The sequence below is a fragment of the Thamnophis elegans genome, chromosome 4 (assembly GCF_009769535.1).
Source record: "Thamnophis elegans isolate rThaEle1 chromosome 4, rThaEle1.pri, whole genome shotgun sequence".
NCBI classification, from domain to species: domain Eukaryota; kingdom Metazoa; phylum Chordata; class Lepidosauria; order Squamata; family Colubridae; genus Thamnophis; species Thamnophis elegans.
The window spans coordinates 111,160,066-111,180,946 of NC_045544.1; the positions used below are offsets into that span (position 1 = coordinate 111,160,066).

Genomic DNA, 20,881 nt, shown 5'->3' on the forward strand with positions numbered 1-20,881 from the left:
ATTTTTTCTTCTTCCTCAAATGGAAGCTGATCTACACATCCTACAGATGGATTTCTTTTCTAGTGCACCTCTAACACACTTTGTAGCTGTTGGGACTAATGTTGCTGTTTTTGGAAGCAGGAACTCAGAAAGGAAAGGAGGAGGCTAATTTAAGGCAAAACATTCAAACTGAGCAGCATAAATAAAACATCCAAAGTATTTTTCTCTTTAGAATTGTTCTGAAATAGGGTAGCTTCCAATTCTAATAAAATAAAAATTAGTTCCTTAAAATAATCAGAGGACTAAACAGGTGATTCAGCAGAGGGGAAAATAAAAAATTGTGATTTTCTTAAATGTATTTTTAATAAATGTATAAGGAACATCTATCCTGATATCCTATCAACGTATCTGCACCTTTTTATATAGTCAGTGCTATGATGCTGGCTGACCATACGAATGACATGTAACAAATAGCACAGTAGATAGAGTGTATGTATGTATGTATGTATGTATATATGTACGTACGTACGTATGTATGTATGTATAATCTTTATTGTCATTGTACTTAAATACAACAAAATTGGTTTTAACCTCAGTGGTGCAAAATTATAACAGAAACAAAAAAAGAAAGAAAAAGGAAAAAAACTAGTGTGTGCATGGAGTGATTGTGGTTGTATTTAAAAGTCTCACAGCCCAAGGATAGAAACTATCTTTAAACCTGTTGGTTTGGCTGGCTATACTTTGATGTCTTCTGCCTGATGGTAGAAGTGCAAAGAGACACTGACCAGGTTGTGAATCCTCTCTGAGTATCTTCCTTACTCTGCTAAAACAGCGAGATCTGGCGATGTCATCCAGTGGTGTCAGAGGGCAACCAATGGTTTCTTGTGCCGAATTGATCACTCTCTGTAGTGCCTTCCTGTCCGTAGCTATTAAACCAGCATACCATACTGTAATACAATATGTGAGGACACGTTCTATGGTGGACCGATAGAAAGAGGTCATCAGCCCTTGTTCCACCTGATTTTTTCTCAGGACTCTAAGGAAATGAAGTCTCTGTTGGGCCTTTCCAATCACCAGAGACGTGTAGTTTTTCCAGGTGAGATCTTGATTAATAAACACTCCCAAGAATTTAAAAGAGGAAACCCTCTCCACACAGCCTCCCTTGATATACAGTGGGCCAGGTATGATACAAGAAGTAGGGATTCAAAAAAATAATGTATCATAGACAAAGTTAGACAAGAAAAATAGACTGAATTATTGCAAGATGTACATCTATAGTAAAACACTAATGCAAATACATGGCACTGTGTATCTGGATAGATTATTTATTAAAAGTGGGAACAGATGGACAGGTTTTAAGATATTCAACTGCTAGTGGGTAATATTTATTATGAGGAATGAAAGTTTCTCAATAGAAGCCAAAGTGACTTCCTATATGAATATACTTCAGGCTACATTATTACAGGAGAATCAGAGTTGAAACTGTCAGGGAAAATAATGAAAACAAATAGAATGAAGTTGGAATTAAGAGATATGCAGATGTAGTTAAACAAGAAGACATTGGTCCATGATGGCAAACGTATGGCACGTGTGCCACAGGTGGCATGTGGAGCCATTTGTTAGGGCACGCGAGGCATTTCCCTGTCAGCTCCAGCTGACCAGCCTTCTTTTGAGGCCATTTTTCACACTCGGGAGGTTTTCTTGAAGCCTCCGGAGCGCGAAAAACCGGTCCTATGGGCAAACCAGAAGTTCAGGAACAGTCTTCCGGTTTGCTCGTAGGGGTGGTTTTCACCCTCCAGAGCATTCAGGAGCCTTCAGGAGGCTTCCCTGAAGGCTCCAGAGAGCAAAAAACAACCCTACGAGCAAAACGGAAATAACTTCTTGTTTGCTTGTCGGGCCAGTTTTAGCCCTCCGGAGTGTTCAGAAGCCTTTAGGAGGGTTTCCTGGAGGCTCCGGAGGGCAAAAAATGACCCAATGAGCAAACCAGAAGTCTGTTCCTGAACTTCTGGTTTGCCCATAGGGTCGGTTTTTCACACTCCAGAGGCTTCAGGGAAGCTCCTGAAGCCTCCAGAGAGACTCTGGGGGGGGGCTGTTTTCACCCTCCCCAGGGTCCTATAAAGCCTCTGGAGCCTGGGGAGGGCGAAAAAAACACACCAAAATGGGAGGGAGCGCTGGTCGCACACATAGTATTATGGGTGTGGCATGCCCATGCACGACCCCACTGCACTCCCCTCGCTTTTGGCACACAAGCCAAAAAAGGTTCGCCATCACTCACATAAGTAAAGAAAGAATGATGAATGAAGATGTATTGAATACAAAATTAAAGAAAAGGGGCAGTAGATGAAATTATTTAGGGATCTAATGAAATTAAGGATAATTTGCAAATATAGAAAGCTAAAAGTAGCTGCCTTACTTTTAATTCATGCTTTAATTTCTTTGCTTTTAATCTCTTTCTGTATTTTGTGTAACACTATTTATCCTGAAAAGAAATATCACGACAGGTATGTATGTATGTAGATAGATAGGTAATTTGTATGGCTACCCATCTCAAGAAGTGACTTTGGGTAGCAAGTACATTTTAAAAAAAATTAAAGCAATTATAATAATGCAAAAAATAAAATACACAGCAGTCAAGAATAAGGCATTCACCATAATCACTAAAGTATCCAAGAAACAGGTCCCTGCACACACTTTCCTCTTTTTTAACAAATAAAATAAATTGATGAACCAACTAAAAAGTATATTAGAGTTGTGGGATGAAACTCTTCCTACTGTTAGGTCAGTAAATCTCTTTGAAATCACCTATTATTAACAAGCTTAACTTTTTGCCTGGAAGTACAGAAACTGCAACTTTCTTCTGTTAATGATTTGATATTTCCCAATTGATTTCCCCAATCAACTTTTCAAATCTAAGAAAGACATTCCAGTTTGAGAGGGAGAAAGAATTTTACATATGCTTAGGGAAATTCAGGACTAGATGCCACACTTTCAGTAAATAAGGGCAGCTAAATTAGCTGGAATTATTGATACCGCTTTGTCAGAATTGCATTTAGCTTCCTGCATACTGGACAAGGGTTCTGTTTCTCCTTACTACCTTACTTGAAACTCATGTGCATTTTTTGCCTCTTGCATTGAATGTAAACCAATCCACTTGAGTTTACAGATACATTTGTCAAGCCAAGTCGAGACACTCGGCAAACATTTGTTCCGGGACACAAACATTTGCCATTTACTGCAAACTGCTGAGGAACAAGGTTAGCTAACATTTAGAATCACATTAGCTAAACTCAAGTTAATCACCCATTAATTAATCCAAGTGCAAACGGAGACAGAAAAAAAAACTGCTTTAAAAAACCCTAAAGAAGGGAGCAAACCGTGGTGTTGGAAGAGAAGGAAATGTGCTGGTAGAGGCCTCAAGCAGAGGGGGACTATACCACTTCTAGCCAAAACAAAGAACATTCTGGCCTAGCTCTTTCCATGCTACATACAGTTACAAAACTTGAACAATTATGTGAAATGTCATGCGTTTTATTTTTTTCCCTTTTATACTTTCTTCATTTTCTGACCATCCATATTTCTACTTTTGTTTGAAAGATGCTGTAGTCACTAAGGAACTAATGAAAGGAAAATGTTTCCATGGTTTGTAGAGGATTTAGCTCAAGTTTTCTGAACTCGAATGGAGAAGTCATAGAGTAACCTCTGCGAAAAAGCATAGAAAGTAGAAACCAGGGGAAAAAACCTGTCCAGGTTTATTTTTATTTCCTAAGCAAATGTAACATTTATGAAAAGAGGGGATTGACATTAGTTAGCACTTACTGGGTCAAGGGAAAAGAGAAACATTTGCCTTATGTGCAGTTTTTATTCCCTTTTTCTCTTGGTGAGAAAGATCCCCCTTTCAGTTTTTAATCAATTAAGTCATAATGATGATTGGCATAACAACAGTTTTAATTTTACAAAATGTTACTTTGCAGATTATAAACTTCTGGCAATTATAGTTAAAGTAACTGGAAGTTCTTTCAACACTGAAAGGACAATGTTTAGCAACTTTAAGATGTATGGACTTCAGCTCTCAGAAATCCCCAGCCAGGATTGCTTCAAGTTCACACATCTTAAAGTTCCTAGAGTTAAGAAACACTAGTTTGGATGAAAAATAATGATTTTTTTTTCTTCCTGTATACCTGCCATGCTCAAAATCTGTTCCTTCTTGCTTTCTCCATTCACCTGGACATAACTACCGTAGTTTTAGTTTGTAGCTCATTCTGCCAACTGTTTTCCATGTCAGGGCTGCCCCAGGTGTAAATGAGGGCACTTTTGGTTATTGCTAGAAAAGAAGTTATTCTGTATTTTTTCTATTAAACCCCATTCAGTTTGACAAAAGAGAACTGTTAGAAATTCATTCAGATAATAACATTATGCAGAAATTCTTGGGGATGGTATGTGGAATTTTTGCACTTAGTTACAAGTTATATTGTTCTCTAATTAAAATATTCTCTGTTCATCTTTGAGCTGGCAAAAAGCTCAATGTGAAATTTACTGTTTCTATTGCCAGTTGCTCTCATACCTCTTCTGCTTGTTTCAGATCACTTCAATCGTTTGACTTCAGGTTTTAAAAACTTTGATTTTGCGTTTAGAGGATTTCAGAATAAGAGGAAGATTGTTTCAATCCTAGGGCAGATAGAGATGACTTAATTCTATCTCATCCACCGACTGGAGATGAGATAATAGCAACATGGGGAAAAAATGACTTCAGGGTTAGGTTGAGGCAGGGACAGGCCCTCTACTTTGTCATTAATCGTAATTAAACTCCAGGGAAACACGTCATGGGTGAACATTTACCATGGTTCTGTTTTTCATAGTAATGCTATTATCTACACTTAGAGCAGGAGTGTCAAACTTGATTTCATTGAGGGCCGCATCAGGGTTGTGTTTGATCTCAGTGGGCTGGGATGGGCGTGGCCATCTTAGTGTCACCTGTGTGGCCAAGTGCTAAGGCAGGACTTCCCTCAGACCCTCCATCACTCTCATTATAACCTCTCTACTTCCTTCCTTCCTTTTCTTCTTTTTCCTTCCCTCTTTCTTCTCCTTTTTCTTCCTTCCCCTCTTTCCTTATTTTCCCTTCCTTCCTGTCTTCCCAACTTTCTTTCTTTTCTTTGTTTTTCCGCTTTCCTTTTCTCCTTCCCTGTCCCTTCTTGCATGCTCAAAGGGGGAAACATGTCTCATTTTGTTTTGTTTTTAGATCATTTAGCTCTCTGCCAGTGAAAATGGAGCTTGGGGGCAGGGGGAGCTGCCGGCCTCCTACAATCCATTGCCAGGGAAAATGGGCTGGCAGAGTTTTTGCTGGCAGAGGCACTGCGGGCCAGTTCTTTGCTGCTTCCAGGGCAGCCCCGTAGACCAGATCTAAGCACCCGCGGGGTAGAAGTGGCCTGCGGGCATTGAGTTTGGAACCCCTAGCCTAGGTGGAACTCTATCTGAGAGATATTACTGGAGAATGCATTCATCTAGTGTTCCTCCTGACAAACGTGGTGGGATTTCAAACAAATGTTTGGGCCGTGACTACTTCCAATTTGTGCAATGGTTCCACTTTATAGTGGACCATCCAATGTTGAAGAGTAACAAAACTAAAGTGGCTATTTATTCTCCTGTTGCCTCCTGTTCCTCTCCAGACATCCCTTTATTCCTTCAGACTTCATGTTGCTATACACATTCCTGAGTCAGTTTAGGACTTTGCTTTTCTACTGAAGGCTTCCCAGTATCTCTGCCCACTCGTTCTGTTCACAGCCTTCCACCTTCTTTCTCCATATGTCTCCTGACATCCGTGTTCCAGCTTTTAACTCAGTTGCTGCTTGCAGTTCACCATCTCTAGATTTATTCTCCTGGCTATGTATATTTTTTCCATTGCTCTATCCAGCTCTGATCCAGTCTTTTAGCTCATTGCAAACTTTGCTTTCCATAGCTGTTATCTTGCAAATATTCTTTGATAAAGTCTCAACATACATTTATATTTTAGAGATTGTCATCACACTTCTAGATACTTATTGTTCCCTAACTATATCTTCCTATGGAGAAAGGTTCTCCAGAAGTTGAAGATTGGTTTTGTCCCCTGTTTCTGTTCAGGCAACCATGGTGCCACAACACTTGAAGCCATCTAACGTGGTTGACAGCTCTGCAAATATCATTACCTTTATCCAGTTTAATTTATACTTCAGCTGCACCAAGAGAGAGTCAAATGAATTTGTTCAGAGGTGTAAATCTGGCATTCACTGGCATCTATTTACTATAACAGAGACCTGTGACTCTAGAGCATTTGCACTTCAAAGAGAACTGCAACTACATGCTGAGAAACTCACCAGCAAATAGTTTTGCTACTTTTTTGGCAATATTTTGCACTATTCTATAACCATCAACTGCAATCTCCCCCACCCCACCCCCGTCCAAGTAATCAAGGCAATGTTTTGCTAGCTTGCTTGCTTGCTTGTTCAATCTTGTATGCTGCCATATTTTAGAATAACTCCTGGTGTTTAGCAACAGAACAATACAATAAAACATCCACAATAAATTAATAATTAAGTAATTAAATTAAAACATCTACAATAATAGTAGTAATAATTAAAACCATAAATAAAAGCCGGAGCATTGTAATACAACAGGCAACAATATCTTCTCGATCCCTGAAACTTCAATGAAAAAGATTCGTCTTTATCAACTTCCAGAATGTGATCAAGAATGGAGCGGGCTGTTCTACAATATTGGGACCATAATGGAGGAGCCTCCTGGTCTCAGTCCCCTTTTTTTTCATGAAATGAGGAAACATCAAGTTTCTCATAGGGTAAGATATTGGATGAGAATCCACTGGTCTAGTGGCTAAGGCATCAGGTTAGGAAACCACGAGGCTATGAATCCTAGTCCCATCATAGGCACAAGGCCAGTTGGATGACCTTGGGCCAGTCACTTTCTCTCAGTCCTAGGAAAGAGGCAATGGCAAACCATTTCTGAAAGACTTTGCCAAGGAAACTACAAGGATATAGCCAGTCTCCAAGAATCAGACACAATTGAACAGAAGAAAATATATATTGGACAGACTGATGCCAGTAGATGAATACTTTAAAGTTAAAACCAGTACTTTGAATTATATCAGAAACCTATTAGCAATCAATTCAGGTGTAGCATCTTGTTGGTGTCTAATGCAAGCTAGTAAACAGGCTGGTTCTTAGTTTTCTCCAGTGACACACAGTTAACTAGTAGGGATACATATATGAATATACAGATTTGCAAAGACTGACACAACAGAGGAATGCACCTAGGTACATTTTCTTAGCCATCTAGCTATATCCTACAGACTAAACATGGGCAAAGTGGCTTAACTATGTAACTAAAAGGATAAAATTGCATTTAAAAACCACCAGTACTATACGGTAAAAACATTGATGTTAACTAAACTACCTGGGCAATGGGGTCTATACCTTCTTCTGTAGGAAGAAATGTCCTTCTGGGTTCAGTTCCAAGTGGGGAAAAAGACACTGGAAACATGGAGGTTGTTTGGAAAGATGGTTTAATGGTGAACAGGATCACATGGCTTGAGCTCCTGAGCAGAATCACATGGCTTGAGTTACTGAGCAGAAAAAGGAAGAGATGCTGAGAGTCCCTGGGTTTTATGCCCTCTCCTGGGCTTTGAACGTCCTGGGGCACAGGAAGAGTATCCTGATTGGTTGCTGTCAGAGGTCATAGCTAGCTTTGTAGGTTGTCTATGTGCCACATTTGGTTGAAACTTGGTGGAAATGAAATGGCTATGCCTGAAGGGGGTATATCTTTGTTATGTAGAATAGACTGACTTAGGCCTTAATGGCCCATTCACAAAGGGTGGGCAACTGAATTTCTGCCTCTCTGAGTTTCTGCCTCTCTGAGTTTCTACTTCTCTTTTTGGGAGAAATATTCTGCCTTTTTAACATTTCCTAAAATATTTCATTTTCTAGGAGAGGGGTGGGTTTTAACTTCCAACACTGCTTACTCAGTGTAAATAATGATGATATTGATTTATTTAACTTGTGTGCTGCCTAACTCTGGGCAGCTCACAACAATAAAACAAAAGAAATGACAATAAAACATAAAAGAATAAAGGGGGGGAATCCTAAAGTCATAGCCTTCCTTTGCCTCCAGTGATGTCACTGAGGTTAATGAGATAATATGCACTGTAATAAAATTATGATCATAATGTCGACTTTGATTCACAAAGATCATAATGTGAAAAGAAGATTTCAAGTTTATATACATACATACATACATACATACATACATACATACATACATACATACATACATATTCTATGCAGTCTAGGACCAGCTCAGTGTTGAAATAAAGGGTCCTTGGTGCTCTCTGAGCTTGGTTGTTTTCTTGCAAACGTTTCATTACCCAACGTACGTAATATCATCAGTAATAGCACAGACTAGCACTGATGATGTAACCTACTTTGGATAATGAAACGTCTGCAAGAAAACAACCAAGCTCAGAGAGCATCATGGACCTCTCAGAAGTGGAAATTCTTCTGATATTTCCTCCGGCTCTCACTGCCACACTTACAGTGAATTTTTTTTTTTAATATAATGTGAAAGTAGAATGGAAAGTAGAATCCTGTTTTTGTCCAAGGCATGACTTTACAGCCTTAATATCAATTTTTGTATAATTAGAGTATATTGCCACCTAGTGTCAAACCTGAGTCACTTCTTGCTCATTCTTTTAGGAAAAAAACAAGTTTTCCAGGCCATCCTACCTCATTCAGAGTTAACCTTGTTTTGCTGCTATTACTACAGCTATTATAGAAATCAAGATGAAATTTTTGAGCTTCACCAGAGCCATTTTACCATACATGATGGACACTCTCCATCCTTTTCACCGTTGAAAATAAGAACATAATAACTTGCCTTTAACTGGATCTCTGTCCATTTATATCATTGTTGTTCACTCTGATTGATGGTGGTTTGTTTGGGAGAGATAGGAAAGCATACTCTATCAATAGCCCCTCCTGAAGTTCTGGTAGTGGAACACAGTTGCTCTATCCCAGTTCTCTAATCAAGTTATCTGCTTTTTAATTTTATTAAATTTATTAAGGCCATGCAATCCAAAAGACTCGTGAGTGGCTGGATGGGTACCAATCCTCACATTGCACATTGAAGAAAGCTTTTAGGCATTACTTTCATTCATTTTGCAATCATTTATTTTCTGAAGTAAGAGGCATTGGTCAGAATTGTCCTTTTATTCATTTATGCACAGCACATTTTTTTTTCCATTCTTAACTTATGCATGATTTATGGAGTTAACACCATCTCCTAAGAAAATAAAGACACATAAACTTTGAACTAATTAAATAACCCACTTGTTTAGGTTTACTGGGCTAAAGTATACATTATCAGTGTGTTTGAACTTTGGTGTTAGACAAAACATTTTAAAAATATTGTTTTGGATGCTCACCGCAGGGTTACAAGCCGTAAGTACTTGAAATCTGTCAAGTTTGTAAGAAAGAAATGAAGATGATGATATTGAGGTGTATGTAACTGCTGTTCATATTAAATAGATGAAAATGCTATGGTGCTAACCTGATAAATCTAAATCATGCTATGGTGCTAACCTATACATGAAGGTCAGCCAACAATATTCATAGTACAATCTTATCTATTGTATGCATACCCCAAAGTACTCCAACTAATTCTAGTAAGTCTAGAATTCAAGTAAGATATGTAAATTTGCCATCGTTTTTTCAATGACAGTCAGTTTGAAAGATTTTGATAAAATAAGGAACTGCTCCTCTTTAATTGACCTACAAGAATTATTCCTCATATTAAAAAAATACTTGTAATTTTTTTTCCATTTTAAAGAAGGAACTCCATTCTGATCTTGTTGGAGAACAAGATATACTGCTTTAAATTGATTCTTTGTTGCAATACATCACCTGCATCCTCCCCAAACAAGGAAAAATAATAAATCTTTTCATTTAAGAAAATGTAAGAAAATGTATTAGATTGAGAAAAGAAGTAATATCTCTGACTGTACAGCTTAGAACCATGATGATGAACCTATGGCACATGTGCCAGAGGTGGCACGCAGCGCCCTCTCTCTGGGCACATGAGCCATCGCCCCAGTTCAGCTCTGCTGTGCATGTGCGGGCACCTCCCACCAGCCAGCTGGTCTTTGGGGGTCTGCCACGCATGTGCATGTGTGGGGGTGTACAGGGGCCCGCATGCACAATTGCAGGGAGGCATGTGGGGGTCCCACGTGCACATGTGTGGGGGATGGGGCGCATTGCATTTTGGGGGTTCAGGTACAGGTGTGCTTTGGGCATTTGGTCCAGAAAAGGCTAGCCATCCCTGGCTCAGAAGAATGATAAACCTCAATGAAAAACATGGGAGCTAGGAAGAGAGACAATGAACTAACATGGATGAAAGAATTACCTTTCACCGGATTCTTTCATCATTTCATATTTTGTCCATACTTTCTTCCTGTCTCCAGGTATATCCGAACCATGTATCTGGGGATCCAAAGCCAGAGGCAAAAGGAACACCAGCGGCGCTTTTACTGGGCTATGATGTACGAGTATGCAGATGTCAACATGCTGCGCCTCTTAGAGACCTTTCTCGAGAGTGCCCCACAATTGGTGCTACAACTCTGCATAATGATCCAGAAGAACCGTGCAGAAGCTTTACCGTGTAAGTGACCTGACTGGTGCTCCTTGTTTTGGAAGAGTTTGGGACGTGTTTGGCTTGCTCACCCAGGTGGAAGGTTCAGTGGTTGATATAGTCCTTTACATTAGTCAAGGGAAATTCCCCCAATTTAAGAAAATACTTTACTGTACTTTAGGGTAGAATTCTTCTCACTGGAGAAGAGCCTAATGCTGGGAAAGACTGTGGGCAAAAGAAGAAGGGGATAACAGAGAATGAGGTGGCTGGTTGGAATCACCAAAGCAGTCGGTGTGAGCTTAAATGGACTCCAGAGGATGGTAGAGGACAGGAAGACCTGGAGGAACATTGTCCATTGGGTCGTGATGGATTGGACATGACTTCGCAACTAACAACAACAACAACAGTTAAGGATGATTAATCAGTGGAACAACTTGCCTCCAGAAGTTGTGAATGTTCCAACACAGGACATTTTTAAGAATATGTTGGATATCCATTTGTCTGAAGTGGTGTAGGGTTTCCTGCATAGGCAGGAGGTTGGATTAGAAGACCTCCAAGGTCCCTTACAACTCTGTTATTCTATTCTAACAAGGGTAGAATTGTGGGATCCTTGGTGGTCTCTGAGCTTGGTTGATTGCTTGCAGACATTTCATTATCTAACTAGGAAACATCACCAGTGCATGGCCCTGACAGTTAGTTGGGCAATATAGTATCTGCAAGCAAACAAGCAAGCTCGGGAAGCACCAAGAACTCCACAATTCCCCCAACCCTGTACTTCCTTAAGATTAAAGGTGTAGCTCAGAATTTCCGAAAGCTAAAAGGCGTTTCCTCGGAAGAAAGTCGGTGAGAAGGCATTCATTCTTGCTTTAGCAGAATCTCAGTCTACTTTCCTCTGCCTGTCTTGCAGTGAACATTCTTGTGGAACATTAGAGAGGAAGGCAGGTGTCTAGCATTTGCTTTTCCACTATTACATATTGATTTTCCAAGAAGGAAACCATAGAGTGATTTAATAATAATAGTGCCATTTCAACAATGGAAATTTTTTTTGCATGTAAATTATTGAATATAAATTTGGAGGAAGGTAATAGTATAAAGTAAGTAGAATCTGAAGGATTGTAACCAGATACAATACCATGAGAAAGAAAAAATTACAGTGAATGTTGGCCATTAAAAATGGCAGGTAAAACACTATCACTCTTGCCCATAGTTTGCCTTGGCATAGATAGGTGATCAGTTCAGTCCCCTGGCAAGAGCAGTCCAGTACTTGCTGGATAAAGAGATGAGGGAGAAGGAGGGAGGGAGGACAGGAGGCAGAAGAGAAAATGAAAGAGAAGAAAGGTATTAAAAAGAGAATATAAAACATTCTAAAACCCTGTCCTTAGCTTCAGCCTCTGACTGATTAACTCTGAAGGAATGCAAATTCAGCAATTCACTGCTTCTAGCATAACACATCCCATTCCCATGATTTTGTTTATGAAATAAGTCTTGGCAGAGAATAGGATTTAACCCCATTCCGTTAATCCTGGACTTTCTTTTACAAACTCATGGAAAATTCTGATTCCGAAATAACTGCTGATATGGCACAACTATTTTTTCCCCTATGTTTGAAAAGGACTTGGAGAATTCACAAACTCCAAAGTACTGTGAGCTAAACTAGCTTCTAGGCACAGACCCCCGAGGCCTTTGATTAAGGGTAGAAAATAAATTTCTGACAAGTTGTTCTTTTTCATTTTTTTTGCAATGGATATCGAATTAAATGTTTTTAGGTTTTCTGAGTTTAGATCACTATTTCTCAAACTTGGTAAGTTTAAGATGTGTGGACCAGAGGTGAAATTCAGCAGGTTCTGACAGGTTCTGGAGAACCGGTAGCAAAAATTTTGTGTAGTTTAGAGAATCGGCGATTACCACATCTGGCTGGCCCCAGAATGGGGTGGGAATGGAGATTTTGCAACATCCTCTCCCCAGGAGTGGGGAGGGAATGGGGATTTTGCAGTATCCTTCCCCTGTCACACCCACCAAGCCACACCAAGCCCACCAAGCCATGCCCACAGAACTGGTAGTAAAACAAATTGAATTTCACCACTGGTGTGGACCTCAACTCTCATAATTCCCGAAGCAGTGGTGGCTATTCTGGAAGTGAAGTTGACAAATCTTAAAGTTGCCAAGTCTGAAAAGCATTGGTCTAGATAGTGCCAGCAAGCATAGAATGAAATTATGTTTGTTTTCTTTCTCTCCTTACCTCCACACACACACACACAAGCATATAATAGGAGGACATGTTTATCTGCTATTTCAATTTCTTGTTATTGTTCTAAACTGGTGAAACAACACTACTATCTCATACAGGACCACCTCACATAAGCTTTAGAGCATTCTAGTGTCCTTAGGCCTAAGACATCTTAAGAGCCCTCAAGATCTTGATTTCTGCTTTATCCAGCCTTTGGAGAGAATTAACTCAGCAGCAATTTAATCTTCCCGAATAACTCCTACAATATCCAGAAACACTCAGTGGACCAGGGCATTTGCAGAGAGGAGATGAAAGTGTTAAGGTGGCACTGAAAAAGAGAGTGAGGCTTCACTCACATCATCACAATTGCCATTTTGATTTCCATCCACCATAAAAGATGCCACTCCAATGAATGATAGGAAGGCAAGATACTGTTGTTCCTCGTATGTGATAGCAGTTTGTGGGTCATCTGACAAATAAGGAGTTGTGCGCTGAAGGTTGAAATGTGTCATCTCTTCAAGATAGACTAAACTAGGATGCCAGAGTCACACTATGAATGATAATGCTACTTTGTTATAGGGTTACAGCAGGGGTGTCAAACCCAATTTCATGGAGGGCCACATCAGGGCTATGGTTGACTGCGGGGAGCCGGGTGGGCAGGGCCAACTGGGCAGGCATAGTCAACTGGGTAGGCATGGCTAGCTTAATGCCGCTCACTGGGCTGACTCAGAACAAAACAAATCATACCAGCTAACAAAATCTTCCATTCCTTTACTTTCCCTTCCATCCCTTCAAACTCAATTTCATTTAGGGCCACATCAGGGTTGTGTTTGATCTCGGGGGCTTGAGTGGTGGTAGCAGCCTGGGGCTATGGCCAGGGTGAGTGTGGCCAGCTCAACGTCACTCATTGAGGCTCTGTTTTCTTCTGCGATGGCTTCCTGTTGCCCTCTGCCAGCAAAAATAGAGTGTGCAGCCTTCCTGGGCCTCCGTTTTCACTGGCAGAGAGCTGTAGGAGTCTGTCATGGTCAAAAATGAAGCCTAGGTAGGCCTCCCTGAGCTCCGTTTTCACTGGCAGAGGCATCGTGGGCCGGTCCTTCACTGTTTCCAGGGCGGCTCCATAGGCCAGATCTAAACACCCTCTGGGCCGGATCCAGCCCCTGGGCCTTAAGTTTTAGAGGGTCATTGAAGCACTTGGAGGTTTATCTGTGTCCTCAGGGTCACCTGAGTAATGCTCCTGGTTTCTGTAGTCTGCAATCCCCCCACAAAAAAAATCCATTCCTACTTCCACACTATTCAAGGATATTCATCCCACATTGTATTGCTAAAAGCCTGTAGAGATTCTCAATCATCCAGGTCATGGTTGTCCCAAAAGTGCTTTTTCAGGAGACAACACAAAATTGGTGGCTTCTCTATGTCTGTGCCACTATTTTAGTTGGGTTGTTTAAGTTTTGCCACTCCAATATCCTAGTTAGGAAAAAAATTAGTTAGTTTTGGGCTTTAGGATTTAGTGTCCATAGTCTAAACAACAGATTACTTGATGTTTGGCCAGCAACTTTGGCTGACAACTGCAGGAGCAAAGTCTTCTGCTACACAGATCACAGGCAGTTGAGCAGAGATGGACTCCAGTCTCTATAGCCAGATATCCTGAATCCCCAATCAAGTGTTATGGTCAGGATGATATCTGTAAAAGGCAACTAGACTGTCAAGATAGAGAAGAAAAGTGGAGAGGTCAGAGTCAGTTCTCTTTCGGAGACCAACTACAAGCTTGTTGTGAAAAGGCCATAACTCAGCAGCAGAGTAGAAAAACTGGGTAGATTAATGACCTAAACTCTGAAATTTATCCACTCTGTTGTGGAGATATCTCAATATAATAACACTTTGTAAATGTTCATGATTCTCTAATTCTCTCTTTTAAAATAAATTGTTGTAACCTGTGGCTATTGGACAAAATTACACTAGTGCCACTTTCAAAGATTTCTTATCATGCATAAATCAGAATATAAACTAAGCTAAGTCACATATCTGAGAGCACATGTAATGGCAGAATAGACAGAAGATTCTGGGCCTATCTTGTGCAGAGCTGAATTCAACGAATGTCCCTCAATGGCAGGATTTCAAATAAGAGTGGGAAAAAAGTTTACAATTCCCTTTTTTCCTGGACAACTTTAATACAGGAAGTTAGAAATCATAATCACTTAGGCCATTATCTAACAAAATGAAATTCAATGTAGAGAAAAGCAAGGTCTTACATTGGGCAAGAAAAATCAAATATACAGGTATAGATTAGATGAAATCTGGCTCAAAAGCAGTGACTGTAAGAGGGATCTTGGAGTCCTAATGGACAATCATTGAAATATGAGCCAGCAGTGTGCAGCAGCAACCAAAAAAGTCAACGTAATCCTGGATGCATTAATAGAGCAGAGGTGGGTTCCTACTGATTTGCACCAGTAGTGGAAATTGCGATTGGGTCTCTGAATCTGTAAGGACAGCATGCTCGCCACGCACCCAAACAGTTCCCCAGTCACTGCGACATCTTTTTTTGACCTTTTTAAATGTTCTGCGCATGCGCAGACCTATTTATAGGCAATTACACACCGAACCAGCTGTAATGCCAGCAGAAACCCACCCCTGTAACAGAGGGATAGAATGAAGATTACGTGAAGTATTAGTACTGCTTAGTAAGGCCACACTTAGAATATTGCATCCCGTTTTGATCACTATATTATAAAAAAAGAAGTAGCAATTCTGGAAAGAGTGCAGAGAAGAGCAACAAAGGTGATTAGCGGGGTGGAGGCTAAAACGTATGAAGAACGGTTGCAGGAATTGCGTTTGTCTGGTCTAGTGAAAAGAAGGATTAGGGGTAATATGATAGCAGTGTTCAAATGTTTGAGTGGCTCCCGCAAAGAAGAGGGGATCGACCAATTTTCCAAAGCCCCAGACGGCAAGAGAAGAAACAATGGATGGAAACTGATCAAGGAAAGAAGCAACCTACAAAATTAAGGAGAAATTTCCTAACAGTGAAAACAATTAACCTGTGGAACGACTTGCCTTCAGAAGTTGTGAGCTCCATGACTGGAGGCTTTTAAGAAGAGACTGGAAAGCCACTTGTCTGGAATGGTATAGAATCTGCTGCTTGAGCAGGGGGCTGGACTACAAGACCTCCAAGGTCCCATCCAACTCTGTTATTCTTTTATTTGTTACTTGCTTACTTGTTGTGATGTCACAGAGGATATTAGCAATTTAAGAATCATGACATTTTATTGATAAGCAATGACAGGCATCATCATAAACCATAACTGCATATAAATTACAGTTGCTGCTTCTGTAGGTGATAAAATTATGCAAATGGTAGTCAGCATTTATTACAGGTGGGATCATGTTTATGCTTATTTCTCTCTCTCTCTCTCTCTCTTTCTCTTTCTCTCTCTCTTTCTCTCTCTTCCTCCTCTAGATCTTTTTCGCTAACCTGACTCGCATTATAATCATGTTTCACACCTGCCCCTCAAGAGGATGATGTAAGCAACTGCGTCCTTTCTCCTGTGTCTCCAGTTTAACTCTGTGGATTTGTGTGTGTTCTCCCGGCAGGTGTATCCTCTGTGGCCTCCCTGATGTCCCTGGCTTGGGTGCTAGCCTCCTATCACAAGCTTCTCCGGGACTCTAGGGATGATAAGAAGAGCATGAGTTATAGAGGAGCCCTTATCCATCTCTTCTGGCGTCTCTTCACCATCTCATCCAGAGTTATCTCTTTTGCCCTCTTTGCTTCCATCTTCCAGCTCTATTTTGGGATCTTTGTCGTGGTCCACTGGTGTGCCATGGCCTTCTGGATCATCCATGGTGGGACAGATTTCTGCATGTCTAAATGGGAAGAAATTCTCTTCAACATGGTGGTAGGGATTGTGTACATTTTTTGCTGGTTTAATGTCAAGGAAGGGCGGACCCGATACCGAATGTTTGCCTATTACACCATAGTCTTGACAGAGAATGCTGCCTTGACGCTCCTTTGGTATTGTTACCGAGATCCCGACACCACTGACTCATATGCTGTGCCAGCGCTTTGTTGTGTCTTTCTTAGCTTTGCTGCTGGGATAGCGCTGATGCTCTTATATTACGGCGTCCTGCATCCCATGGGGCCGAGAGCTAAGATTTTTGCCAGCTCCTGTTGCGCCGAGCTGCTCTGGGGCATTCCTTTGCCCCCTGACATTGAACCCATGGCTCCTCAAACCCCTGGGTATAGGGTGGCCCAGGCTACGCCACCCAGAGCGGCCACGGAGCAACAGGAGGAACTCACAGCTGACACATGCTTACCAGTTTTCCAAGTGAGAGCTATGGTGCCATCAACTCCGTCTGGGAGACCATTCCACCCAGAAGGCCCTCTCATTAAGATAGACATCCCAAGAAAGAGATACCCAGCTTGGGATGCTCATTTTGTAGACCGAAGGTTGAGAAGGACTATAAACATTCTCCAGTACGTCACCCCCACGGCTGTAGGCATTAGGTATAGAGATGGACCTCTCTTGTATGAATTGCTACAGTATGAATCTTCACTTTAAACGCTCCTTTAAATGCAAATGCCCCTATACACACACACACACACACAAACACACACACACAAACACACACACACAGACATGTACACTATTGCAAATAAACACCCACCTATTAAAAGAGGGATTTCATGGGGCGGGGGGAGAGAGGTGGGTTAACTGTTTATGGTCAAGACAGTTCTGAAATAACCTTCCAATAAGTTTTCTTTCTGGTTGCTGTATGTATTTAAAGGAAAGAGAGATCCTCTATGTTTTATAAGTAAAAATGAAATGAAAGGTTTTCTTTTGTTTTTTACACACAGGAGAAAGCAAGAACAACAACACAAACCAACCAGTATTGCAAACTTCCACGATTCAGAGGTTGGAGAAAAATTAATTACTTCACCTCTGAGTTTTATATCTTACACCAAGTGTAGGACATTATTATAGGGATTGGTGCTGATTGAAAATAATAATACTAATAATAAAAAAAAATAAAACAAACAAACAAAAAACCTACAACTGCCTTATGCCCTTAGGTGCTGAGTTTCATTACGTACTGTCACCTTCCTCATGCAAAATGTTTTGATTATTTTAATGACATATAAATAGATAGATAGATAAATAGATTATAGTGTACACACGCATACATAGGTGTGTGTATGTGTTTATACATAATATGAAATTGTACAAAAGAATCAGGTAAAAAGGAAATGCCATTGGTTTTGTTAGATTGGCACAAGACAGGTGAAAATGATTACCCTCCCACCTACCCCCAGTGAAGGAAATGCCAGGCTAAATTTAAAGAGGGATCATGGCTGTGTTTTGACTGGCATAAAAGTTACTCTGATTTGATATATTTAAGTTCCACTTTCTCATGTCATTTTGAATGGGAATGTACATTAACTGCATCCCTGCTATGGAAAAAAGGGGGTCATTCTTTATGATTCACTGTATTAAGCTTGAATCTCAGGGTATATCCTCTTTTTTCCCCCCAAAAGCAATGAAACCCAGATTTTTATTTGCATCTGTTGTACAATGACTCAACAATTAGCATGGCTCAGAAGCACAAAAAATGTCCCTTCTGGCACAGAGTCTGCCCAGTTCATTGAAAACTGGAGATATTTTTTAAACATTGATGCGCAAAACTGATTATTGCTGTGAATTGAATAGGGAAAGCATTACATCCATTTACATCTCTCCTTGTCTGAAAAAGTTGAACCAAGGTGCACATCTTCAAAAGCAAGTTATTTTATTGGTTTTCAATGCAATTGTCATTGACATCTTTAAACTTCAAAGCATAACTGGTCTATTTGATTTCTGATCACACCTTTTAGATAGCCTTTAATTTTAAATTAAGTACCAAAAACAAGCATGAGAGAAAAGAAATACTATTTGAAGGAGTTTATAAAGCATTTTAAAATTCCATAACAATTTCTCTCCTCCCCTCTCCCAATCATTTTCAGTCTTAATAAAACTCAGCATAGTAGCAAAAAGAAAGTCCATTTAAAGGAACATGCTTTGATTGGAAATTGGGCTTCTGACTACAGGCATCATTTTAAGGCTACGAAGAGGGATATGTGAATTGAATTTGCAATGATGCAGCTTGTTTTTGTGTGAGCCTTAAAGTGATCTTATGGCATTCTCTGGTTTGTTTATGTTTTTCTATTTTCTAAGGAAAAAAGGAAAACAAAAAAAATGAAAATGAAGGATTGAATCTCTATGGAAATAACTCATTACTGATGTGTTTCTGGTGAAAATTTGGTGCTTAATATTTCTATTGTTTCTATAGTTGTCATGATTTAGCCAAGAATCATTTGACTCTAATAGCATTTCTGGGAAACTACAAACACAGACTTGTTCTGATGATGTCCTCTGCTGAATGTATGTAGAAAAGAAACCACCATTCAAACAACAACAGGACAGATTAGTATAGAATTTCAACCTCAACGTTTCAGATACCTGCTCACAGGAAAACTCTACAGCTAGACTCTGCAAGTCTGCATAAACCATATTTGATGTCTGAAGGTTAACATTTTGCTTATTTTCTTCTTTGGCTCTCAGCTGGAATAGCAGACTGTGTACAATATTTCCATTCACGAATCGCTTTGTTAAAATTATTTTTCTCTTGTCTAGGGCATCTAAGGTTTCAGTCTCTTGCCATCAAAACCGAGGGACAAAAGGGGAACAAGTGAACCATCCAAAACCAATGCCAGTTTTGGGGTATGGGTGAAATTTTAAAAAAACATGCATAGCGATCTAAGCCAAATAGATATCTTCAGAACAGAATTCCAACAAGAGAGAATGGGTGTAAAACTAAACTGGTGGAAGCATTTGAAAAAAAGTCTTACGAATTGTATATTGTTAAGCTGAAAGTTCTTTTCACCTGAATATACCTGACAGTAACAGATTTTGCAGTGATGCAGGCATTATTATCATTATTATTACAAATATGCTTCAGAAAAGGGTTGAGGATTTATTAGGGTAAACTCCAAATGCACAAAAGTCTTATTATTTAAAAAAAAAGCCAAATGTTTACTAGTCTCAGGGCAATTAATAATTATTTTAGACTTAGCAACTCTGGGCTTCTTACTGAAATTTGTCATGCGACCATCCTTTTATCCACTGTCATTCCCCCCCTCTCCCCTCCCCCCATTTACTGAGGATAGTCCTATTTCAAACCTCCTACTTTTAAGAAAACACTGTATTCTTTTTTTTTTAATTGGAGGGCAGGCACATACTAAAATTGAAATTTCATGCCCATACGCAGAACCTTTATTATTTAAATGTATGTAATAGATACCCACTTGTATTTATTTATTTAAGAAAACTTGCTTACCCCTCACTCTCAATGACAGAAAAATTAGGGAAAATATTTTCATACAAAGGCAAAAAATGCAAAGAATTATAAAATGTTTGGGTCAATATAATAACTCTATCCTTATTAGCAATCCTAATTTAATAATGAACATGGTCTCCCTTTCTGATTTTTTTCCCCATAAAAATGAACAATGCTAGACTGACACAACATTTTACCTGTAAAGATTAAAAATGAGGGCTTTGGGTTGAAGTACTCATTATGTGTAAAGAATTCTACAAATGGTTAGTCTCTGACAAAATGCTGCCACTGTTCTATTTTTAAATTTCTCCTCCATTACCACTATATCCAAATAATAAATAGCAAGTAAGACTGACAAAACTTGCCATAGAGCAAGTTTGATTTGCAATTGTAAGCAGTTCTGAGCTAAAGTGGCAATTCATTTTTTTTTTAACTTGGGAGTAACATCCCAGATATGTATTGGAATTCTTAATTATTTTTGTATTTTAATAAACCTGTTTATTAAGACAGTTTTTAGGATATAGGTAATTAATAGAAAATAAAGGACTAGAGAAGGAAGTGAAGGTATGTCTTAAATATGCAGCAATGCTTCAATTTTCAAATACAGTAGTATAGAATATATGTTTATATTGAACAGTTATAATGTAA

At 39.6% G+C, this 20,881-nt stretch overlaps 1 protein-coding gene across 1 annotated transcript in view; it reads left to right on the forward strand.

The window, feature by feature from the left end:
• Positions 1 to 17,421, forward strand: part of XKR6 (XK related 6) — a 170,096-nt gene extending 152,675 nt beyond the window's left edge. Inside the window, exons 2-3 of the mRNA XM_032216790.1 lie at positions 10,478 to 10,674; positions 16,457 to 17,421. Of these exons, the coding sequence (XP_032072681.1) occupies positions 10,478 to 10,674; positions 16,457 to 17,421 (1,162 nt within the window). The remainder of the gene's footprint in view (positions 1 to 10,477; positions 10,675 to 16,456) is intronic.
• The last annotated feature ends 3,460 nt before the right edge of the window (positions 17,422 to 20,881 follow it).